Genomic DNA, 26,064 nt, shown 5'->3' with positions numbered 1-26,064 from the left:
GAGGGGGAGCAGAGTCTCAGAAATTGGAAAGCTGAAGGAACGACTTCACACAGGTGGTTCCTGAAGCACACTGGGCTCACCAAAGGGCATCTCCTGGTCTAGAGAGAAAACCAATCAGCCACGGGAGCCACGTACCTTTGAAGAAGGGTTTCCCATTCGTAATGTCTTTGGTGGCAAACCCGGGTCCTCGGGGACAGAGCTCCTCATACTCCGGGGTGTTCCTCACTGGACATTCCTCGCACTCTTCAGTCCCCCAGGCTGCCCCAACGGAGCAGCAGCAGGCATCCATGCGGTGCCGGCCAGCGATGGGCAGGGTGCACTCCTCATCGTCGTACCTCAGGAAGCAGGTCTCCAGGCGGATGTCTGTCAGAGGCGGGTGGTGGGGAGACTGAGGACAGCTCTCTTTCACTGTCCAATACTACCAACTTTGGTTAGGGAAAATATAACACATGCTAATTTGCTATATCCGTGACTGCATTTTTTTTTCAGATTCAAACCAGTGTTATGTGATAAGCATTCCTGGGAAGTGTCAGGTATGTATTACACATGATTTCACCTCCAGAGTCAAAGGCAAGAAACCAGACAGCTCTGGACTTTGTCCTAGCAATGAGACTCTATAGCAGGGACCCTAGGAGCCAGGCAGACACCACAGCTAAGAGCCATGGAGCAGCCTTCTGAAGACTCTAAGTCTAGATTCTATGTCTAGTCTCTCCCGTGTCACTGGGATGGTATGACTGGATGTGAAGTAACCCCCTGGACTCCAGCAGTTGGCAGGGAGATTCCCATACAACAGTAAAGATAGCCCTGTTCCCTCCCTCCCTCTCTCTCCCCCTTCCTTCCTCCTTCTCTCCCTATCTCCTCCCTCTCCCGGGAGGGAGTGTTTCTGCTCCTGATATCAACAGGGATTTCCTGTAAGAACCTATCTGACCTGTTATAGTCCCCCATTGAGTGCAAATGTCCTTCTCTCTGCCACTCAGTATGTGTCCCGCAGCTCGCGGCAGACGGGCAATAGTGACTGCGGCAGCTGTGATTCAGAGAATGGAAAGAACAACAAGGAAAGACTAGTCCCCTCCTAACTTCTAACTCCTTAGGAAGGCAGTTTGTCAGAACACCACCATAGAGCCTAACAGGTGAGCTAAGCCTGTGTGTGTGTGTGTGTGTGTGTGTGTGTGTGTGTGTGTGTGTGTGTGTTTTGCATGCGTGCGTGCGTGCGTGTGTGTGTGTGTGTGTGTGTGTGTGTGTGTGTGTGTATGTGTGTGTACCAGCTGCATCTTATTCATCCTTACCAAGGCAGATTCTTCCTGTGGCATCCAGGGTCATCCCACTGGGACACTCGCACTTGAATGAACCCCTGGAGTTGACACACAGGCCGTTTTTGCACACTCCTGGGAACACTTCACATTCATTGATATCTGAAAAAGAAAGAAAGAGCACTAAGTCAATACATCTGTATAAGTCAATACATCTGTATAAGTCAATACATCTGTATAAGTTAACCCTGGCTTTCCCCACTCACAGATTCACAATGACTATCACAAAAACTTGAAAAGTTCAAAACACTAGCTTGCCTCCCAACACTTCATAGGAACATCTCATGTGTCTAAATAGCAGCCAGGGGTCTATTCACTAAAGCTAGGAGTCTCTCCACTGGCCTCTGGGAATAGCGTTTGAGTAGTAGGGATGGGGTCCAAGGGTTTAGAGGGACTGTTCTGGTTAGGAAGGCTCGGTGGGTTTTTATAACTAGCATTAGGAGATTAGATGACTTAAAACAGGCAAAGTGTGGCCTTCCAAATTATCAAAGCAGAAAAAGCTTGAGCTTGCGTTCTATAAAAATCAAATCCTGCTGTGGGATATGTGAGCCGATCCAGGAGTACTGAGCCCAGGTGGCTGGGGCTTGGATGAGGGAGAGTCAACACACACGAATGTCCATTCATCATCCACCAGGGCTGCCCAGACCTACTGATCCTCCCCAGTTTGCCTCATGGGGCAGTGTGTTCTCTGAACTTAATTTGGAAAAACAGACATCATCGAATTAATTCAAAGAAAGTCAATCCAAATGCCAAATGGGGGGAAACCTTAGTTAGGAAACACACACATGCAAACACACACACACACACACACACACACACACACACAGTGTCTGTTTTAAAGAGGTCACCCTTTAAAGTCAAGAGCATAAAGGAAACATCTCACTGTTTCCTTGAAGGAAAACTAAATGGAAGTAAAGTCGAATCTCCGTTTGCGGAGGACTTATTCCTTGGGGGATTTTCCTCAGCGATTTGTACACCAAAGCGTGCTGTTACAGCTCAGATAAGTTATGAACGGCTAGTCTGAACCAGAAAAAAGCCAAAGGATTCAGTCATCATTTGGAAAGCAAGCCTTTGGGTGGGGGTTGTAGTATTCCTCTTTGTTTTAACAGGAAAAACTTCATTTTATCCCACATATGGGACTAACCATTTTTTTTAAAAAAACATTTCAGTGGCTGTGTCATGTCAGGCTGTGTTAGTCACCATGACCCATATCTACTCAGGACTCAGTGAGAAAGAACCACAGCAAACTGGGGAGGGTCCACAAAGACCCTAAAAACAGGGGCAACTTCGTGCACCCCTCTAAGTCACCTGTGAATGTGGTGCAAATAAACAAGGGGCAACAATAAAAACAGGGCTGACCGAGAATGCAAACTTTACAGTCTCGAAAAAAGGGACGGTCTTGCTTTTTTGCTCCTGATCTGCAAATGGTCATCCTAAAGCATTTCCAGCCACGCCGTCCTTTGGCCATAGTGATGGGACTCAGGCAACAGCCTGTGCATTTAACATCTGCTCTGTTCTCTGGTCCTCGGTGATTTCTTTTTCTTGGCAGCGTACTTCTCGCTGCGAAGTTCCTTTACTCCTTTATCCAGGGCAAATTAACACAAGCATCTTTCATACACACAAAAACGCATGGTTTATAGATAATAAGAAATACCTTCACACTGTGTGCCTTTAATCCGTGAGAACCCTTTACCACATATGGGATCTGTGGGGGAAACAAAGCAAGATCAACATCTGTCTATACTTCCCAGGAATGCCAAGCCTAACAAACACAAGGGAGTGCCTGGAACAGGAGCTGATTCTGCTCCGACGAATGAGCATGGGATTGCGTAGATAAGGAAGAGCGGTGATGAAATGCCTCACTAGCAAAGCCCAGCCGGCAGGAATTGGTGCTTCCGGGAAACCCTGCAAGCTAACCACGTGAGCCCATGGAGGAGCTGGGAAATAGCGAACTGACCAGAATCCCATAAAATGGATACTTCTCTGGTTTCCTGTTCAGGAACATGATTTTATCAAGGTCATCTGTAAATGTCCCACACATGGGCCTAAATAAGCAAAGTAACCAGTGAGGTGGTGGCTTCTCTTACCAACTTGACAAATGGTACAGGGGCTCCCCCAGGCAGCACCAAGGGAAGAGCAGCATTCGGACTTCAAGGTGGCTCCATTGATATTGATCTCACACCGACCGTCAATGACAGTCTGCCAACAAGTGCCCTTGATGGTTTCTGCAGAAAGAGGGGCGTGATGGACACCGAACAGAATCTTATCAGAAATTCAATGCATACACTGGAATTACAGCTTGACTAGCATTCTGAAACAGGGAACAATGATCATTTTTAATGCCTGTCTTATAGCTAAACTTCGGTTGCCAACAAAGCAGCCATTAAGCATAGTAGCACTGAGTTAATTATTGATAAACCCTGAAGAATCATTCTCAGAAGGAGGCGTACCTATGCAGATGGTTTTTGTTTGATCCAAAGTACTTTCAGGAGAACATTCACAAATAAAAGATCCAGGGCTGTTCTTGCAGACTCCATTAATGCACGGACTGGACTCGCATTCATCGATGTCTGAAACAAAACTCTCCATTACTACTGAAGGCTGGTCCTAGGCACAAAAGGCATGCTTTGACTTTGGCCTTAATTGTTACCATGTATTCTTCATTAGATAGTAACACTGGCCTAGACAGGCTTTTCCAAACTAGACAGAATGTCAAAATACTAATTGAGCATATTTCTTCAGTATAGAAACTGGCACAAGATTGAGTCTTCATATTCAGAAAAATCTGGAGAAAATTATGGATTCAAATTATGCAGGCACAACATTTTCTTCATCTATTAAGAGATGGCAAATAAAATGCCAGCTAGAGACAAATGAAAATGAACGCCCTAAAACCACCACGAAAGGGTGAGCAAAATGCCAAATATGAGCATGTACATCTGTGGCTGGAGTGTGAACAGGGCCATTTAGGAGAGACAATCCCTACAGAATGGGCTTGACTATCTGAAACAGAAGAGACTTCAGTTTACCCCTCAGGCTGTCTAAAAGCTTTCCCAGAGACAGTAAAATATGTAATTTCAAAACAAAGGCACGGTTACCTTCACAGGTTTTTAGGTCAGGTTTGTACACAAATCCTTTGGGGCAGGTGCAGACAAAACTTCCAGGGGTGTTTCTACATTGTCCGTTGTCACAAAGGAGACTGTTGAGCACACATTCATTAATATCTGGAAAGACAACAAATGGGAACGTTTGCAAGAGGCTGTCCCTCACAGTCAACACCTTTCTCTTTTAGGTTAGGTCTCTAAGTTTCCAGTCGTATAATCAAGTCTACCAGAGAGGCAAGACTCTTGTTCCATTGCTTTTCCCCAAATAGGAATTATTCTGCTTGTCCAAAGTAGGTATCTACAAAGCCTCAAGCTGCTGGATGTTATTTAATTCAACTCTTGGATTCTCTGAAAGTTAGTAGTCTTTATTTTTGCAATGGCTTTATTCTAGCATTAGAATTAAAAGGACTACTCTTACCAGTTTAAGGAACTGAATAAATAGAAAGCAACCTCAACAATATGATGCACACCTGTAGTCCCAGCATCGGGAGGTGAAGGCCATGTGGGATTATTCTAACCACAGCAGAAAATATACTTAAACAGTCAACATGTATGTATGTATGTATGTATGTATGTATGTATGTATGTATAGTATCTAAAATATAGTATCTAATACATATATATTATATATGTAAAAGTTGTGTTTCTTTGAGTAAAGAGAATGTTGAAAGTCTATCAAAATAATTCAAGGAACACAACTATTTCTCAAGAATTCCAAACACCAGGAGGCTTCAAATAAGACCATGCAAATGAGACAGCCAATGTCCAGGGACATATGGAAAAGGATTTTCTTCTCCTGGGTCAGAATCCATAGAGACCCTGATGTTGGATAAGCAGCAGGAGAATCCAGCACGCAATAAATTATTGATACCTGATATGCGTGTGGCAACCTGGAAGAATGAACAGATGTTTATATCAATCTTGAATTTTTTTCTGAAAAATCACTTGCTTCAAAGTTAGATCAGCTCCTTGGACAGGGGCCTTCCCAACTTTGGCTCTAAAATGTCACTAAGGTAAAAGCAAGCAGAAGTGCCTAACTCCAAAGCCCTAAATGGAAATTAAAATACAGCCTCAGGCTTTTCTAGTTTATCTTAAAGCTTATTCATCCCCACCATATCCCATAAAGGTGTATCTGCTTATATTCAAAATATATTTGTTCTTCCACTAAAAAGACGCCCCACTTCACAGTTTGTGCACATCCTTTCCCCATAACTGTGAGGATCTTGGTTTTAAAAGCCCAGCGTCAGGGAACACAAGGCTATGTGTCACTCCAGACAGAAGAGCTTTTCAGAAAATACTCTTCCAGGCAACTAAAGAATGCTGAAGAAGAAATAATGCTGGAGGCTGACTGTTTTCTTACCAACTAAATGATTTACTTGGTTTCTGGGTTCTTCCTTAATTAAAGGTTATTATCACACGGAAAAGGGTGCTCATTAAAGCTAACATAAAATCATTGTTACTGAAAACAAACTGTGCTTTCTCTGCTTAAATCTAAGGAGCAGCTGGGAGAACGGTTTAGTAGAGACAGGGGTGGCTCTGCAGTCAAGCCACCAAGGCTCCTAGCACTTGTGTTTCTTCCACCTAACAGATCTCTCTTCTACCACGGGAATCTGCCATGATTCTTCAAAGCTGTCAAGAGATGTCTCAGAAAGCAAGCCGAGCTTACCGACACAGTTTTTCCCAGTTATGTCTACTTCATATCCTGAATTGCATACACATTTGTAGGTTCCACGGAGATTTTCACAAATTCCATTTGGGCAGATATCAGGATCTAATGCACATTCGTTTATATCTACAGCACCAAAAAATTCAAAGTTAATCACATTCTAAAACAAACATTAAATGAAAACAAACAGTTACAATATGGGCAATGACCTTAGGACTGCTCTCTGGGGTTTGAGTTCACAATGGAAGAGAATATTTCATTCCTTTTGCTCACTGTAAGATAGTATGAGTCAAATCTTCCCCCATCCCAGACCCTGGAGGGAAGCTGGCATCTGAGCTGTGACCATATGGTCACCCACCACCCCTGAATTAAGCTGAAGAAGATGTCCTGGATGATCTGAGAACCAGGATGGAAAGTGGATGATGCACAGAGCCCAAGTCTGTGACGCCTCCTCTTTCCCCTCTCTTTGCCTCCCATGTGGCCAATGAGGTGATTATATCATGGCCTTGCTTCAAATTTTTATTAAGTTCAACAACATCTTCAAATTAAAATATAAATTGTGTATTTATTGGCTCTAAATTAGGCTTATGCAAGGTCCCTGCCCCACTGTGTGTGGAAGTTTTTCAGCAGGTCTCCTTACAGACCGAACGCAAGCCCAGCGTCTCTGCTTTGGCTTGGAGGAGGCCAGGCATTGTCTCGCTATGCCTCACATACTGAGCAGGCCTTTATGGCGGTGGGGAAGGAGGAAGGACAGTATATGGATGGACTTCGTAAGTCAGGGCGGTCATTTGCTTCCCCTCTAAGTCCCTATCATGGCTCATATGATCCTCACCGACTCCGTCAGCAGTGTCCTTACTTGCCCTTCTTTCTCAATATTCCTTCCTCATCTTTATCCACACATTTTGTAAAGAGAACTAGCTAGTCTGCTTTCCCCCAGTGCCCCTAGTCAAGTTGCTTAGTTCCACATGAGTGAGGATGTCTCTTCTTGTCACCATCTTCAAGCTCATCTCAGTAGTCTCTTGATTCTATTCTTTTTTGATGACACTCAACATTTTTCCAGTTTTCTAAACAAAGACGCCATTTTCTTTTAACTTAGTGCATTGCTGCTATTTTTGCTACAAAATTTAAGTGGCATCTTATGACTGACCCTTTGAGAATTAGGAAATCTTTATGATTGTGCATGGATAACTGTTTGTCCAATCCAAATCCCTCGGCTGTATTTGATATGGGGAATTCATGAAAGGCTCAGACCACCGTTTCTCCAGAATGAGCAATGCCCACCATGGTGTCTCATGCATAGCTCTCCAGCAGTTGCCCCAGGAAAGCGAGAAAGCTTCACACTTCCACAGTTGTCAGTGTGCCACGGCAGCTCTGCCCTGGGGGATTCCAGGCATCCCGCGTACATCACCATGTCATGCTGGCCAGTACAGCGTGTCAGGCTAGACTGTCCCAAAGTAGATAGATACCCACAGGGGTTTCAATACTGCCTCTGCACATGTCTTAGTTGGTGAACTTTCAAAGAAACTCCTTACCAGTGCCTGCGGAGGTCATGCCCGGCCCACTGCTGCAGAGTGCCTGGTATTCCGCTGTAATAAAGTATCGGATAGTCAATGAGTTCCTTATCTGAAGAATGGGTCAGTTCTGCCATTGGCTCACACACATCATTTCCTTCAAAGCAAGGAGAACTGAGCTAGAGTGGCAGCAGAAAGGGAAGGCGTCCCCTGCGAGAGTCACCTTTAGACTGTGCTTTCTTTTGAAGGGTCCCACAGAGCCAAGGAAATTGACTTTGAAGGATATAGGGAAGTCATAGCAATTTCTTGGTGCAAAGCACTTTTGGAAAAGGTGTTTTTTTTTCCTACAACTCAATTTGTTCACCACGGAACACTTTACGCATACAGCAAATGGTGCCTGTTAAAATGTGGGTTCTTAGCTGTTTATAGAACTTTCCCCCACCATCCTGGGGTAACTCTGTTTTTCCAGGACAATCATGCTCACATCTCCCCAGGTCTCTGCAGATGCTCTGGGATCTCTTCACAAGGGCACAGCAAAGCATCTCTTGCCATGTGCAAGTGTATTTTATGAATCACTGCGATTCTATGATCATTTTCCATTGTGAACCCACAGGAAAACTTTTCATAAAATGTTAAAATCATGTCATCTTTCTAGTACAGACCTGTGCAGAATCGCTCCCCAAACTTGAGAAAGAATCAGCTTCTTAATGCTTATAATTGTGTAAAGTTTTATGATGGAGGACTCTCATTATAAATAAATAAATAAATAAATAAATAAATAAATAAATAAAGAAAGAAAGAAAGAAAGAAAGAAAGAAAGAAAGAAAGAAACTGCCTGGCCCATTTGATTGGCCAGCCCTTAGGTGGGCGGAGTAGACAGAACAGGAAGAAGGAAGTGAGGTAGATGACTCAGTCAGATGCTACGCCTCTCCTAAGTTAGACAGAGTGCCTTGACTCTCCTCAGTGAGCGAGTTACCATGAAGCCAGCCACCAGGACAGGCATGCTGAGTCTTTCCCGGTAAGACACCGCTCGTGGTGTTACACAGATTATTAGATATGGGTTAGTCAAGATGTGAGTAAGAGACTGAAAATAATGGGCCAGGCAGTATTTAAAAGAATACAGTTTCCGTGTAATTATTTCGGGTGTAAAGCTAACCATGCGGGAGCCGGGCGGGATAAAAAGCAGGCCTGCCCGCAGCTCTACACTACAGTTTTATATACAACTCTAGCAACATTTGGAGGAATAAAATGGTGAATGAGGAGACATGCAAGCTGGAATCATGCTTCTTCCAAGGAGGAGGGCTGACAGAGATCTTTGCCTGCCCATGCATTCTGACAGCCAGAATCAATCACATATGTCTGTGTTCAGGAGAACCGCGGCGGGAGGGAGGGCAGGGGGCTTTAGCAGAGGGAGCAAACACTTGCTGTATTTCTGAATGTGCTAGATATAAATGAGTTTTGAAAATACAAAATTAAAAATTAATCTTTTAGCCAGACATGGTGGCATACACCTTTAATCCCAACACTTGAAAAGCAGAAGAAGGAGTATCTCTACAAATTAGAAGACATCCTGGTCTACAGAGTAAGTTCCAGGACAGCCAGGGCTACATAGTGAGACCCTGTCTCAAAAATAAATACACACACACACACATGTACACATGTACACACACACACATGCATGCATACACACACACAAACAACTAACCAATCAAACAAACAAAAACAAGGAAGCAGCATTAAAAACCTACCCTCCAAAGTCTGTATTGTAACAAATGATAATTTGAGAAAAAACAGTAAAATGTTTTCATTTTTTAAAAAGAGTGTTTAAAAGGATGCAAAAAGCAACAAGAGATTAAAGACCACAACAGGAGCGTATCTTAGTTATCTTTTTATATTCTCAACTATTAAAACAGTCACAAAACTTAGAGAATAGTAAAGCAGGAAAACCAAACCAGGGCAGTTCTGTGGACAGAGCTCTCTCGGTTCATTCAGATCAGCTGACAGCAGGCTTAAACAGAAGCACGGGGTGCTCACTGTGTTCACGACTGCAGGACCCGACCGCTCTGTGCAGAAGGGGTCTGAACGCTAATGTACACATGGCTATCAGCAAGTCCCTCCCCTCTGTGTTCTCATCCCCATTCTGCCCTGTGCGCCTCTGGGTTTAAGGAGATAACAAATTGGGCATCTTGCTGTCTTAATAACCATTTCCTAAGCTACCACATGACAACAGCAGGGCAGGCCCATGAAAGGCACTCAGAGGGTTTCACTGGCTGCTTTCCGGGAGAGGAAAATGCCTGATGGCCAAAGAGGCAGAGAGCCCACTGAATCACACAAATCAGGTTGGAAGCAGAGACACAGCGTCACACATCCCATTTGACTTCCACAGCGCACAGATGACCTTGGAAATCTGCATGGTTACATTTCTCAGTTGATGAGAGAGATTCTGGGGATTGTCCACGACTGTTAAATCACCCCATCCTGAAACAAGGGGCATCCATCCTCCACGAGTACCTTTCGCGATTCGGCTGACACTCTTGTCAGTCACTGCAAGAACTTCCACATGTGAACGCTTTCCCTGTAAATTCCCTCAGGCGCAAAAGCATAAATATAAGCTGGACATTAGTGGCCATGGGCTTCCCGTTTAGCTCCCGCTAAGCCTTACTGCTTAAAGAAACTGGGCTTCTTTAGTGACTTGCTAAGCCCAGGTCATTCTTTAGACATGAGCTTGGTCCAGAGGTCTCCACTCACAGGCATGAGCGAGACCACCTTCTCCAGCCTTACTGACATACACCTGTCTCACAAATACGAGAATATGAGAATATTCTCATATGAGAAGAGTGCTTGAAAACTTAGTGCGAACAATGACAGAATATGCCGCTAACTGTAGTCTTACGCAATCATCTTGCTTGAATGAATATTTATATATAATTGAAGTGCATTAAATGTGTATTAAAAAGTCATGCAAATAATCTTTCTTTTACGTGGAGTTCTTCATTTCCTTTGAAGTCCTCTCTTTCTCTTGCTTCTTATGATATTTAATATCATATTTAACACCATAATTTCAAAGATTATTTTTATATATTAATCTTTGGAAAACATGCTTAGGTTAATTTTTAATGAACTTTCCTTAGGAAGGATATGAAGTAACTGAATCTCACATGTAAACTCACTCCCATTTTGTTTGTTTGTTTGCTTAGCCTTAGGTTTTTTTCCTAGGACAATAAAAGCCAGTGGCCAAGCTCCCTTAAGATCACATTCGAATAATAAAATCCTACTGTCTCCATCTCAATAGGCTTCTCTTTTCTTCCTAAACATATGTCAGTTTCACTCCCTAGCATCCTATCCTTTCTCCCTCCAGTCCTCTTCCTTCTCCCAGAGTCCTTGCTTCTGCGTTCACGCCACATATCCAGCTACTCTCTTTCCTCCAATCTCACTGCCCCTTCCTACTAGTCTCTCTCTCTCTCTCTCTCTCTCTCTCTCTCTCTCTCTCTCTCTCTCTCTCTCTCTCTCTCTCTCCCTCTCTCTCTCCTTCTCTCCCTCCCCCTCTCTCTATCTTTCTCTCCCTCTCTCTTTCTCTCTCCTTCTCTCTCTCTTTCTCTCTCTCCCTCTCTCTCTCCCTCTCTTTCTCTCTCTCTCCCTCTCTCTCTCCTTCTCTCCCTCCCCCTCTCTCTATCTTTCTCTCCCTCTCTCTTTCTCTCTCCTTCTCTCTCTTGCCTCTCTCCTCGCCTCTCCTCTCTTAGCTCTCTCTCTCTCTCCTCTCTCTCTTCGATCCGTCTTCTCTCCTCCCTCTCCTCTGTAATCTTTCTCTGCCTCTCTTCTTGCTCAATCTCTCTCTGTCTTCTTAGCTCTGCTCTCCCTCTCTCTTTCTCTCTCTCTCCTCTCTCTCTTTCTCTCTCTCCCTCTCTCTCTATCTCTTTCTCTCCCTCTATCTCCTCTCTCTTTCCTTCTCTCTCTATCTCTCTCTCCTTCTCTCTCTCCCTCCCTCCCTCTCTCTCACACACACACCAAACACACACATTCGCATATAGAAGATACCACGGACTATTTCAATAAACTATTTTTTCTTTATGAACATAGTTATGTCTGCATAGGACTGTCTAGTTCATCTAATAAAATTTATTTTATGGATAAGAACACTGAGAATTCCTTTTCCATGTATTTTAATTTCATAATTATTTTTATTAATGAAACTATTTATTTAAATGTTTAATGAGCAAAAACACACACAAATAACTAATCCCTCCAATCCTTCTGCCTGTGATTGGGGGAGCAGAATTTTCACTCACTGCCTGGTTGTCCTTTCTGACTTTTCACCGTGTGTGCCACCTCAACTGCAGAAAAAACACTGTTTCCCTAAGGTTGAATAAAGCCATTTAAGAAAGTACACCAAAATCAACATGTGGGATGTGAACAAAATTCGCAAATGGCCTTCTGGGAAGCTGTTGGAAATATTCAGGTCATCTGAAAGTTATTTACTTTTACACTGTGTAAAATCCTGCTTTTCTAATAGCTCCTGCGAAAAGCAAGCATTCTGAAGCTGAGTGTGCTCCAGGGAGCGTGACCAGCATCGAGGTGCGCTGGTTCCTACAGAGGCGCATGCACTGCTGTAGCAAGAGAGTGTGAGGAAAGGGGAGTGGCGTGGGTCTAAACGCTGGCTGCCCACTGCAGATACCCTGGGAGGGTGCACAAGAGAACCCTGAAAGCAGAGAACAGACTTCTGTGACAGCAAAGATTGTGCATGGTGGCAGAAAGCTGGCAGTTGGAGGGTACCTCCATGACACCGCTTACCTGAATTCTGCGCAGGACATGGTTGGCAGGGCTCCCCAAACGCATACTCGGTGTTGGCACAACAGCATTCGGATTTGGTAACAGCGCCAAACAATGGCTTCACACACTGGCCTCTCCTGTATCCCCCGTAGCATGTGCTCCGCATGTGTGTGTCTGAAAAGGAGGAAGTGCTTGCCGTCATCCTGACAGTCTAAAAATACGAGAACCTCTACGTAGAAGCCAGGGCTGCCTTTACTTCTCCATCCTCCCTGCTCTAACCCACAGGGGATGCTTGAGCTGTTACAACTGGACACTCAGCAAACGAAAGTAAAATAAAACTCCAACAACACATTAGCTCCCGAGCAGTGGGACCGATGGCCAGGGTCAGCTGGGTGCCTCCGGCTCTCACAGTTGAGCGAACCGGGAGCCCCTTCAGGGCTGGGATCATTTTCATTCATTTTTGTCTTCCTCAGGCATGCACAGAGCAGGAACTTTATAAACACTGCATGAAAGGTTGGATCTCACACCATGATAAATAAGACCTTTATTAGAGATGTGGCTTACTCGAAAATAAACATGCAGTTATTGAATGAATAAATTGGGCTTGCTTTCCAAAAAGGAGAAAGTTTAATCTGTAAAAGGTTCATTATATAAACCCGCAGATGTTGGTCTCAGCTGAGCTGTGTTATCTTTATCTCTAAAGAAGGAATTTCCCACTTCGCCCAATCTTTTCCTAATTCAAAGGGCTTATTGAGTATCTTTTAAAAATAATTTGGCTAAAAGTCTTGTTTTTTTTTTTTAACAAATCTCAAAGCCACATAAAACTATCACTGCATGTTTCTGATTTATTCATGTTTCCATGGCATGGCATCATGCACTTTCTTTGGACATTTAATTATCTACTAAAATGTACACCATAAAATGGTATACCTATACAGACCAATTCCAAAGACCACTACCCACAAAGGAGGGTGGGAGAAAATTGAAGACAGGTACATATCCAGGGCAGAAAAGAGGGAAGAAAAGGCAAGGATTCCCTGGCCTTTCCTTTTTTGTTTAACCTTATCCTTCTATTCCTAACATTTATATCCAATTTATTCAGAAGAGAACTGAATTTGTTAGATTATTGTTCTGCAAAAATCCTTGTATTTTATCTGCTAGGGGAGGACACGTTAGTTACCGATACGCATTGCTGGTTGCTGCAGCGTTTATCATAAATGGGGCTTTTTCTTACCAACACACACTCGTCCATCTAGACCCACAGCCAGTCCTGGGAAGCACTCGCATCTGTAGGAGCCGTCAGTGTTCACACAGCGCCCGTTCATGCAGATCCCAGGGGTTTCACATTCATTGATATCTGTAGTGGGAAGAGGCGTTTCTTTAACACCATTGAACACGTTCACTATGACAGCCCTGGAACGTGGGTGGAAATGATACCCGATGGCCACAGAAACAGGCCAGTGGAATGTCTGCTCGGTGTTTCCCAGAGATGGGAAACAGAGAAATCAATTAAGCTTGCTACTTTTCCATTAAAAACCATCTTAATAGAATCCTCCAAAGATGCTTTCTACCGAAAATAAAAACACAAAAGCCAGACAGAGTTGATGGAGGAAGGAAAATGTCCACTAGAAGGCAAAGGACTCTGTCATGCATCCCACTAATCCCAGAAATATAGCTTGATTATAAACTGCATCTTTGACTGAGGTAGCAAAACTTTCCCTTTCTGCAGCCAAAACCCAGGCTGGCATCCCTGTCGGTATCAGCCTTGCCCAGTCCCTCTGGGATGATTAGTAAGAGGCAGACATTAAAGGCCTGAAGGAGCACCAGAGAGAAGAGAGGGGAATACAGGGTGACTTTGATGGCAGCACTTGGTCAGCACAACACTCAAAGCCACCAGAGCACAGTAAAGTCTTTCTTAAGTGGAGCATGTTTCATATCATATGTGAGTCCTTAAGTACTGGAAAAGATGGCATCAGGTTCATAAAATCAATAGTGGAGATTTCCCCCACTGATATGACAAAGTAGAAAGGGTACCCAAACTGAGTTGTGGAAAACAAGGATCCTTAGAAATGATTCACTTTCTAACAATCCTTTTACAACTAGAGGAGGAGACTATTTCCTGTCTTCTGACCTTAAGCTGAGGCAAATTAAGAGTGAAGCACCTCTGGGTTTTATTTAGCTTGTACTGTTTGGCACAAAACACATCCCGATGGTCCAAGGTTTCATGTTCGGACTGTGTTAAAAAAAGAGCAGTTATATTTAAGAGCATAGACTCAGATTGGTACGTTTGTTTCAAGCATCTTTTTGTTCAGGCAGCACCCTACAGTACAACAGTGGAGAGGACCTTCTGAAGAGCAGCCTGGAGGCTTTCCAGTGGGACATGAAGTCCCCCAGTCAGCACAGGCCCTGCGGACGAGGCTTTCGGCAGTCATGAGTTTGCGGGTTCAGAATGACAGATGAAGACATAATCTCATTCCGCAGCCAGAGGAGAAACAGGAGGTAAGCAAAAGCAGCATGTGATGGCTGCTTCCTTTTCCTCCTAAGTGTGTTTATCTTAGCTTCATATCCTGGGGAGAGGACGGGGAGGAAGATGGGGACAATCATATGAACCAATCTTTCTCCTCCTCCCTTCCTCTCTCTCTTCCTCCTTCCCACTCTCCGGAATGCTAAGTCCAGGTGAACCAGTGCAATTATCAGTTCTTCTACACAACAATCTATTTAAGATGCAGTTTTCATGACGATCAATGGCTTTGGGGCCTCCATTTATACTGTCCTCGGAAACAGCGTGATCTAACGCCAAGAGGCTGTCACGTGGGTCCCCAGACTTGGCATTTCAGATCTCAGCAATCACAGCCTTTCCTTTTCTTCCTCACAGGTACAAGCACATCCTGATGCGTTATCTTAGTGTAGAATGCTTCTGTGTCTCGAACCTTTCTTCCCCATGTCGGATCCTTCTAGCACAGAGTTCCATGTGTACAGAAACCCTACTTCAAAATTTGAAAAGCTCAACTGTTTGTTTTAAACTGAAGACAGGCTGTGGCAGTTTGAAAGTAATTGGCCCCCATAAGTTCACAGGGAGTGGCACTATTAGGAGGTGTGGCTTTGTAGGAGTAGTTATGGCCTTATTGGAGGATGTGTGTCACTGTGGGGGTGGGCTTTGGGGTTTCCTATGCTCAAGATACCGCCCAGAGTCACAGTCGATTTCCTGTTGCTGTCTGACCAAGATGAAGCCAGCGCCATGTCTGCTGGCATGCTGGCATGCTCCCCGCCATGATGATAATGGACTGAACCTCTGAACTGCAGGCTGCCACCTCAATTACGTTTTCTTTTATAAGAGTTGCCGTGGTCATGGCGTCTCTCGCAGCCATTGAAGACATGGGTTTTCACAATATTACGAGTCATCAACGTGAAGGTTCCAGGGAATGCAGGGAAACAACCAAGGACTGGATGCTCTTTAAAGCTCGGAGAAAGCACACCTTGCCAAGAACTTAAAGCTTTCTTCCATGGTACTTTAACGAGAGCTAAATTCTAGGGCCACACAGAAGAGGCACCGTGGTACTTGATCCTGCCTTCCAGCATGTGGTTTTACACTTGTGAGGTGAGAGTGCCTAAAGGTAATGATCAAAAGATCTCAACCCCTCTACCCAACTGTCCTTGTTCCCCCAGCTGGAAGGAAAAGACAGAACTTGGAAAGATCAGAAAGAGTGTCAGACTGGAGAGATCGACGGCTTCAGCTCCTTAAACAACTACCCCTCAGCCGATTCCAGGCTCCTCCGAGAATAACCCAAATGCCTTCTCTCCAAAAGACTAGCCTTGTCTTATTAGTTGGGGGTCTCTGGACGGATGAACGCAAGAAGGAATATCAGTCAGGCTTCCAAATCAGGACCTGAGAATCCTACACGGGGAGAATCTTCAAGAAAGGTGTAGAGGGAAGAGAAAGGAGGCAAACACCACACTACAGGGTATCCTAGCACACACCTTTGCAGTAGCGGCCGTCCGATGCCAGCTGGAAGCCAGGTTTGCAAATACACTTGAAACTGCCGTCTTCGTTAATGCACATCCCGTTCAGACACATGTTTCTGATGCTGCACTCATCCATGTCTAGAAACAGAGACACATGTTCTTTCAGTCAGGCGAGGAAGGCTGCCTGGATAGACGTAATTCATGCCTCTTTCTTATTTTCTGTCACTAATGCCTAAGGCTAATTTTCATCCAGATGATAAATACAAAGAGAAAACACAGCATGCGAAACAGGCATCTCAAGTTCAGGTTGGCTCAGCCAAGGTTAGCGGGATTTTTCGAGGTTCACCGTCCATAGATGAAAAGGACAGCTACCAGCTTGGTGAGCTTAGTTAGTCCAGACTTAGTTCTGCTATACTAAAATATAACAAAATTAAGGCTACTGGGAATGAAAATGTATTTAGGCTAAATCTTGGTTCTTTTCGAAAGTAAAAGACTATTGAGAAAAATAATATGAAGTTGGGTGGGTAGGGAGGTAAGGGAGGACCTGGGAGGGGTTGGTGGAGGGGGAAATACATTAAATGAAATTTTCAAAAAGTAAAAAAAAAAAAACGCTGAAGAATAATAAAAAGTAGAAGAAAGCTTGTCATTCTAAGCAATTTGAAGTAGATATTGCAAAGATGGATTTAGTAAGTGCTAGACTCGGCTATGGGATCCAGCTGAGCCAACTAATATTTAGAACCCTTTGATCACAGAGACAGTTCTTAATTCCGTGGGCATGCTGGCCTGCGAGCTATTGAAGCTATCCCAGGAGGCTCGCACCTCTCAACATGACCTGTTTTCACTTACAGGCTTTTATGCAGACTAAAGTAATTTATGATTTTTCTTTATTTCTTTTATTTAAAAAAGCAGATTTTTACCCTAACTGGGAATTTTGGCCTCAAGTCTGTGGATTGAATCACTGAGATAATATTCTGCCAAACATGTTCCTAAGAACAATTTTGAAATTCTTTCAACATATTAGCAGATTCTTGGGCTCTTTGCTAAAGAAGTTGGAAAACATGATAAGGAGCAGGCTCCACTTTCTGCTGAAGCCCACGAAGTGGGAACTCCATCCACAGCAATCCACAGCAGTCACAGTGACTTTGCAAGGAAAAGCAGCTCCCATGATGAGTTCAGAAGTCAACATGAAAGGCTGGCTCTCCACGCCTCTGTTTCTCTTAAAGCAGTCTGACATGCCCAGACACTGATCTGTGGGTTGCGTTACGAGGCAGGCACTTTACACGAAAAGATTGCAAGCAACTATAGAAGGTGTGGATGGAAACGCGGTTCATTGTTGTTTTGTTTGTTGTTATTGTATAAAACTACATAATATGCAAGTCTTGGTCGCATAAAAATTGGAAGGAATGGTGCACCCTACGAAAGCTTCATTGCCACCAGGAAACTATAAGAACTCACGGCCGCTGATGTGAACAAATGCTATTTGACACATACAAATTGTGGCCATGGCAGGGTGAAACTTTAGGCTTGCCTTTCAGACAGAAATATGTGCAACACATTGGAGAGTTTGACCTTTCACCCGGCACCTGGTTCTGTCTTGTTCAAGGCTCCGGCTGTGGAAATGCAATGGGAGAGGAGCCACCTTGGCTGCTGCCATTACCTTCACAGTTCTTTCCGTCCCGAGTGACGTGGAAGCCCGCATTACACACGCAGTGGAAGCTGCCGTCCGTGTTGATGCAGCGGCCATTGTTGCAGATCCGGCCGTTCTGCAGACACTCGTCAATGTCTGGGGTGAAAGTGAGAAAGGGGGAAGGTAATCTGGAGGACTTGACATTATTATCTTTCTCCCTCCATTTCCAAATTTAGGATCTTAATCTTGTATTTCAATTATTTGGTAATACCTATCATTATACATATGATACCAAATAACGAGGTATGTGGGATTATCAGTATTAAAAGGAAATGAGACAGAAAGAAACCTTTACATGATCACATCCACTCCTACTTTCTTTAAGACTACTCAGACCTCAACTGTACAAAGTTTTCAGCATTTTTTCTAGATAATTTATTGAGTGGTATATATGATTATTTATATTGAACTTTGGCTGCTATCATTTCTAACATGATTAAAAGGGAACTCTTACAACAATATGAGAAATAATAACAGAAAATGCTATTTTTGAGAAATTTCTCAGTTCTTCCTAATAGTTCTCCACATAACTATGAGGTGATCACTGCCTCCCAGCAGCCCGGGACCGAGTATAGTTTCATCCATAGACATATAACTCTCAGTCTAAACTTTATGACTATTCTACCTACCAAGCAAAACATTGGTTCTGTGATGGCTGTACCCTCCTTCATTAATAATCATAATAATTATAATAATCATAATAGAACTAGAAATGTCAAAAATAACATAAACTCAAATAAGCTATGTCTGATCTCTAATTTCATGATTAAATATCTAGCCCTAATAGACAGCGGGGTAGCCTGGGTCTGGTCCTTCTGCTCTAAGAACTACAAAAAGATGAACATGAAAGAGGCTAGGAAAGACAGCCTTGTCTCTGCAGCATGCAGCATTCCCACGCCTGTCCCCAGGAACATGGAACCAGACTGAGTCGGATGAGAGCAAGTCATGCATATTGAGCCGAGGCCCTGAGTGCCTGCGGGTGAGCATCCTGCACACCCTAGAGAGGAATGCGCATTTACGGTCTGTCCAGTTATCCTGTCTGCCCAGCGTCTGCACCGTGTCTGTGGTTGACCCTCCTACGCACTTTCTTTCCAGGCTGATCCCACAGTGGTTTCTGCGTGAGCCATTGGACTAGTTGAAGCAGTCTGGGCTTTTCTTCTGTCTGATCTTTGTGCCAAAAATCTCTGATTTCCTTTTTTCCCTCCTCCTTTATTCCTAATGCTCACTAAAATCTGTCTTCCTCCACAAAGAAAAATAGAAAAAAATCCACATATTCTTGAACCAATTTTAGCATTCTATAATTTTTGAGATTAAAATAAACAAGAGAAATAATCCATCTTTCCTTCTCACTGTGGAATGCCACGAGGGATACTGTGTACTTCAAGCAATCTAGACAGCATGGAAGTTTATCACTCAAATGTGCCTTCCACTGTCTCTATCTTTTCTTCCTCTTTGACCCAAGCACACCCTCTAAGCTGAAGATGCAGCCTTCTGGATCCTTCTGCAGACTGTTATCCTCCAAACACCACAGGTGCGCTCCTACACTGAGGGTGAGTTTAATACCACGGAGAAGAGGGTACTAGAGCTGTGGGCCACGCTCATCTCTAGTCAGGCCTCAGGTTGAGGGGACAGCACACCTTTACCCTGGCGGGCCCTTACTCCAGCCAACCCCTTCTCAACAATCGTTTCTCTTTGCTTATTTAGCAGCGAAGTCTCTTAACAGTGGTTTCTTCTATTGAAAAATGTCCAGCACACCACTGACATGCCAATTGTTTTAACTAACAGCATCAAGAAGACTCTCAGCTGAATACTCAAACTATTTAGATTTATAATTCAGGTTGTAGGCTGTTAATAGAGTTATTTAGAAATAATGTGCTTCCAGTTTTTTGGTTTTTTTCTTCTCAAAATTGACATTGTGGGGCAGTCTACCTGAACACAGTAATGGTGAGCAAATTCAAAAGATTATGAAAATAGTTCAGAGATAAACACCGAACCTGCTCAATTAACACAAAGGGCTTTTGCTAAAGGAGGCAAGTAAAATTATCTCACGTTAGTTGATTGACACTTTTACGTGGTATAAACCTACCTACCTGCTCACTTATTTTTATCTAGTTTTACTGGATTAATGACACAGGTCATTCTATGCTGAGTGTCCAGATAAAACTTCTGGTTCTTGAAGAGTGGACACTGTATCTTATTCATTCCCACCCCAAAAACTTACTGCACAAATAGTATTAACCAAAAGCATATTGGACGGCTTAATAAATTATTTAAGAAATAAACCCATGACATGCCGCCAACATGGACAGGAAATCTCACAGGGCTCCGCCTCTACATGAAGAGCTACAGGCAATCAATGGCTGCTGAGAGATGGGCATTCAGTATAAGTCAGGGACTGAGCTCCCGAGGAGTTATCTAATCCCCAGCAGTCAGCCCTAAACGTGTATCTATACCTCTATCTCTATTTCTATCTCCATCCCCATTTCTATCTCTACCTCTACCTCTACACACCTGAGCAACACCAAATGGACTCAGAAGGCTGCATATGTGTAACAATAATTAAGGAAGAAGAGGGGACGAATTTGACAGGAAGTTGGGAGGGGCATAGAAGGAGTTGGAGGAGGGATAGGGAGGGTAGAAACGATCTAAATACAGCACCAAAGTCCAACATTCTCCAAAACATTGTTTGCAATTTTTTTTTTATTTTAGGAAAAGGGAAGGAAATAAACCTGAAGGACGACCTTCATGAGGGGACAATCACATCAGTGCTTCCGAAATCTCAGTGCACGTGCAGAGGGCTGGGGTCCTGCCAAAGGCCGGCTCTAGTCAGTGGTCTGAGGAAGAACCAGAGACTCACTTTGGGCAACCCTCAGGTGATATTGCTATTGGCTGCTGACCTCTGCAAGGATCGGAGCCCCCTCATCCTTGTTTCTATGGAGAAGCTAATGGCATATGCTTCTGCCAGAGGCTTTCCCTGGTCTCTACCGCACAGAGTGACCACATCCCCATACCTTTCAGATGGAAGATGAACAGCCTGCAGAAATAACTCGAAAGAAGTGAGAAAAAGCTATTCCCTTGGTGCAAAGATAGTTTTTAAAGTAACCTCAATGCTTGCCAGATTTGATAGCAACATCCTCAAAGGAGTGATATCTGGAATAAGGCATAAAGCAAGCAATGGGGGGGGGGGCGCGGAGCGGGTAGCTTTGTGCCTTTATGTCTCACTGGATTTCTTCAAAGCAACGCCTTCATTTGGGACAGATGCCTCCTGGTCCCCAGGAGCCCCTTACCTCTGCACTCGGTCCTGGTGAGTGTGCTCTGGTAGCCAGCTCGGCAGTGGCAGGTGTAGGAGCCCTGGGTGTTGATACATTCTCCACCAGTACAGGGGTTTTTCTCACACTCGTCCACATCTGCAAAACACAGTGGATCTTAGTGAGAACTTCAACAGCTTATATTTCTAAGGCTTTGTGGGTTTCTCGTGCATAAAACCCTTTTCCTTTAGCGCGCAAAAAACAGCAAAGCCGGGCATGGCGGCACACGCCTTTAATCCCCCAGCATTTGGGAGTCAGAGGCAGCTGGATCTCTAATGAGTTCAAGGGCAGCCTGGCCTACATATTGAGTTCCAGGTCAACCGAGGCTGCCTAGTGGGACCCTTTCACAACAAAGCAAAACTCGAAACGATAAAAAAAGAAAATTGCATAATCAAAGTATTTCTCTCTCTTCCCACAGCCAATATGCCGTGTCTACCCACCGTGAGACCAGTGAGGCAGTTCATCTCTGTTCTTTTCTCACGTTATTTTCAGAAACTATGACTATGCTTTGAGATAATAAACCATTTTTTTCTTCTGTGAGTCTGGTCTCAGAAAATCAGGCAGACATGAAAGTGTAGGGCTGTTATTTCAGGAGTCTGAGGCAGGAGGATTACAAGTGTAAGGTTTGCCTAGACAACCTAGTAAGACCTTGTCTCAAAAATAAAAAAAAAAAAAAGATGAAAAGAAGGAAGAGCAATAGGGTGCTGAGTGGTAGGGCCCTGGTCTGATTCACATGAGACTCCGGGTTCAAATCCTGGCACTGGGAAAAAAACAAAATCAAAGAGACTAACAGTTCCTTCAGAGGTGGCTCTATTTGTTTTAGTACAAAGAAAGTCTGCCTCGTGTCTAAGCATCTCCTGCTGTTCTATTAAACCTGTCAGAACAAAACATGAAGACCACATGGCTGTTCACGGGGTTCTCAGTACCACCTGCCCAGGTGGTCGCGGCAGCCTTAGTCCCAAAGTGCTACGGGCTCGTTAAAGACTCAGTACTGGGGCTCACCCGTCTACATTGCTGTTTATGAGGAAAGGAAGGCTCAGCGAGGCTTATTGGTCCAAGTCTCTTGGGGACAGAGTCAGGCCTAACCCTGAGCCACACACCCCTCCCCTCTCCTGTGTTACTTTGGATAACCTCTAGAACAGTGCCCATATAAGCAGGAAACAAAAGGGTTTGAGAAAACACGAACTAACAGAACTAAGAAACAAATTTATCTGAAGACAAAAGGACACATGCCCGCTGGGTGTTGTCAGATTCCACTGCCTAGTGGTCCTGTGCCGGGCTGCTGAGGATGCTGCCCGCCTGACTGTATGGCTGCCAGAGGACCATGAGGCCCTACTTGCCTCCAGAGTCTGAGACATACTAGAAGGTCAGGAAGTCCTCTCTGATGTTCTGAAGACACACCCAATCAGCGTTTAAGCCCTGCATTGGAAGCCAAGGATAATAAAAAGTTCTACTGTTTGGAGACACTGTTGGAGGTGATTTGTTACAACAACAATAGAAAACCAATATTAACTGTGGTGGTTTGAACAGGAAGGGCCTCCACAGACTCCTATTTGAATGCTTGGTCATTAGGGAGTGGTGCTACTTAACAGGGATTAGGAGGAGTGGCCTTATCAGAAGAAGTGTGTCACTGGGGGTGGAATTTTCATCAGGCCCAGTGTCTCTCTCTGCCTTCAGATCTGTATGTAGAACTCTCAGCTACTCTCCAGCACCGGGTCTGCCTGCCCCACCACGCCCCCAGCATGATGACAATAGACTAGACCCCTGAAACGATAAGCCAGCCCCAATTAAGTGTTTTCCTTATAAGAGTTGCTGTGGTCACGGTGTCTCTTCACAGCAACGGAACAGTGACTAAGACACAGACAATGAAACAGAATTGCAACATCCCCCAGTGTCAATCAAGCGATAAATTGCATACCGATGCACTCCCCGCGGATGTCCAGCTGGAAACCCTTGTTGCACTCACAACGGTAGCTGCCCGGGGTTGGAATGCAGCGCCCATTTTGACAGAGATAGCGGACCAATTGACAGTAGTCAGTAACGTTGAAAGGCAGTACCCCTAGGAGGACAGCATTGAACCCCATTATTATTATCTATGACATCAGTTCTTAATCTACTAATAATGAACAAGATGCCAAGTCCTAGAGGAAGAGCCACCAAGGGTGAGCCAGCCACTAGAGCCCATTCAGCTTTCAGAGAGCACATTGTACCCCCCCCCCCGCCTCTTTGCCTGCCTCTTCCCACCCCACCCACACCCTTACTCTCAAGCCTCCAGTTTCAGAAAATAACTATGCCAGGGAGGTGTTGAATAATTTCATACATCTTCTGCCATTAATACATTCTCTGAATCAGATTTCGGTCTTTCCCACACTGCTCCCACATTTAAATGAACATATCCCGTAACAAAAGGACATTAATCTCCAGAACATGCAAGGCTCCCATTCTTATTTATAAAATGGGAAAATTAAGAAACATGCAAAAACAATGTAAATTTTTTAATCTAACAATTGGTATAAATATTTAATAAACCAAAAATATGACTTGATTAATGCAAGAAAAATAACAAGGAGGCTTTCGAATTCTTACTTGGTGGCTCACGCGATGGGGATGGATACGGATACTCTGGTGGTGGCCGGGGGACTGGAATCACAGACCCAGGAGTAAAGCCTGGAGGAACGGGCTGAAGTGGAGGGCCAATGGGCGGCGGAGGGTATTCTGGTCTCCCAGGAATGACCAGAGGGACAGAGCACAGCTTGTTGAAATCCTCTGGAAGAATACAACACAACACGATACAATCAGCAGAGCCATGGCTGCAGGGAGGCCAGACAGGATGCCCCCTTAAAGAAACCAAACAGCATTGGCCAATCGGAAAGAATGCTTCATTCATATTTTTTTTTGTTTGTTTTTTCGAGGCAGGGTTTCCCTGTAGTTTCTAGAGCCTGTCCTGGAACTAGCTCTTGTAGACCAGGCTGGCCTCGAACTCAGAGGTCCACCTGCCTCTGCCTCCCGGGTGCTGGGATCAAAGGCGTGCACCACCACCGCCCTGCTTCATTCATATTTTAATATCTACACAATAGCCACATTGAGACAATAATTCAAAATTTAAGCAAAAAAATGTCTCCAGAGCAGGCACCACATGTTCCTTTCAAAATCTAGAAAGACATTTCCATATTGACATTCATTGGGAAAAATATTAGGTGTCACTTTCTCTAGTCAGCCCCAGTGGGGCTGTCACAGGGATCGAAAAAAGCACATTCGAAGGCCTGGGCACTAATTAGAGAAGAGGACAATGGCACAGGTGAATGAAAAGGCTGTGTGGAAAACCAAGGACGAGATAATGATGGATGCCCAGGGGAGGTAGTGATGGAGCTGTCAGAGGGCACAACTTGCTGCAAGGTAATTTATAAATAAATGGTACTGTTTGGTGACAGAATAAATGCCAGAACCACGGGAATAAGAAATCAAGAATGGCTACTAGTGTTTTTGTTGTTCAGATAGGAGAACACTGTTGTCCTTTACTGTTGAGAGGGCGACTGTCAGGAGGCGGGGACTGGTGTGATGGGCAGAAGCCAAATTTTGACTTTGAGCACTTGAGTTAGGAGACGCGAGGCAGCCAAAAGGAGATACCGCACAACAGCTGTTGAAGAGAGTTTGGAGCCCAGAGAAGAAGTCAACATTTTCATTTCTCAGTAGAGAGGTCATAGAGATGAATGAGTTCTTCTAAAAAAAAAGGTACAAAGTCTAGAGCAGAGCCTGAGGATTTGTCTGTTAAAGACAACTAAGTAAGTGGTGAAGGGAGGCCCCAGCAGCGTGGCTGTGTGAACGTAGACCAGTGATTCTGCAAGCGGGGCTCCCTGGTTTGAACATGTATTTCTCTGTGTTCACACGTTTTGGGGTTGAATACTATTTTTAACAATACCAGGACTTCCTCAGAATAAATCCTTGTTGGCTTGTGACATCTTTTCCCTGAGGTTCCGGAACGGCATTTTAGACAGCCTCTGGCTGCGGGTATGTCTGCTTTGTTCACTTGCAGCTTCATTGCATAGCTGCAGGTCTCATGGTCCCTTCTACAAGCAGAGTGATTTCTCATCTTTGCTTTCTGTCTTCAATGTCGGTAACTTTGTTATCACAGTCACAAAGTGATTCTTATATAGACAGTTTCTACACAGTGTTAGACTTTACATACATGAGGCTAATGCTTTCCTTTAATGGACTACTGAAATGCATTCATAACTCAGCCTCATGGGACATCTGCCAACTTACATTGGCTAACTCACCAAACTCCACAGAGTCCACTGTCACTAGCTACTCCATTTCCTGACATTCTTCAGTCTTGCTTTATGCCTATAACTCAGATCTAGTTTAAACTGCTAGAGAATTCCATTACTATGCTCTATTGCTTATCTGGAATTGTGACCCACAAATTCTTGGTATCTCGCTGTTTTGGGAAGTTTTTTTTTTTTTTTTTAACCTGTGTTTTTCTTGACTGAGGATGCTATAGCTCCTTTTACTAAAGCAGAGGGACTCTCCCTACAGAATTATCACCTAGCTACACCACATCACTTATTCCCTGAGAACGTTTTCACTGTGTTTCTATGCAGCCCTTTAAGTCTGGACCACATATTCTCTCTCAGCCTCGCCTCATAAATTGCACATAAGAGGATTTCAGCATGTATTGGATTTAATTGGATCCTGACTATATTAAAGGAAACAGTTTGTGCCCATGCTTTTGTAAGCACCAGGTCAGC

The 26,064-nt window shown here is 44.1% G+C and overlaps 1 protein-coding gene across 1 annotated transcript in view; it reads right to left on the bottom strand.

The window, feature by feature from the left end:
- Nucleotides 1–26,064, bottom strand: part of Fbn1 (fibrillin 1) — a 205,486-nt gene that overhangs the window by 69,341 nt on the left and 110,081 nt on the right. Inside the window, exons 11-25 of the mRNA XM_038330599.2 lie at nt 23,903–24,082; nt 23,235–23,375; nt 21,296–21,415; nt 17,979–18,104; nt 16,337–16,459; nt 13,593–13,715; nt 12,380–12,532; nt 7,613–7,666; nt 6,081–6,206; nt 4,409–4,534; nt 3,761–3,880; nt 3,398–3,535; nt 2,965–3,015; nt 1,287–1,412; nt 136–363 (exon numbers count right to left, since the gene is read on the bottom strand). Coding sequence (XP_038186527.1) covers nt 136–363; nt 1,287–1,412; nt 2,965–3,015; nt 3,398–3,535; nt 3,761–3,880; nt 4,409–4,534; nt 6,081–6,206; nt 7,613–7,666; nt 12,380–12,532; nt 13,593–13,715; nt 16,337–16,459; nt 17,979–18,104; nt 21,296–21,415; nt 23,235–23,375; nt 23,903–24,082 — 1,935 coding nt within the window. The remainder of the gene's footprint in view (nt 1–135; nt 364–1,286; nt 1,413–2,964; nt 3,016–3,397; nt 3,536–3,760; nt 3,881–4,408; nt 4,535–6,080; nt 6,207–7,612; nt 7,667–12,379; nt 12,533–13,592; nt 13,716–16,336; nt 16,460–17,978; nt 18,105–21,295; nt 21,416–23,234; nt 23,376–23,902; nt 24,083–26,064) is intronic.

This window comes from Arvicola amphibius, chromosome 5 (assembly GCF_903992535.2).
Source record: "Arvicola amphibius chromosome 5, mArvAmp1.2, whole genome shotgun sequence".
In the NCBI taxonomy this organism is placed as follows: domain Eukaryota; kingdom Metazoa; phylum Chordata; class Mammalia; order Rodentia; family Cricetidae; genus Arvicola; species Arvicola amphibius.
Note: the sequence above shows the minus strand (reverse complement) of the source record. Positions and strands in the feature narration are given on the sequence as shown.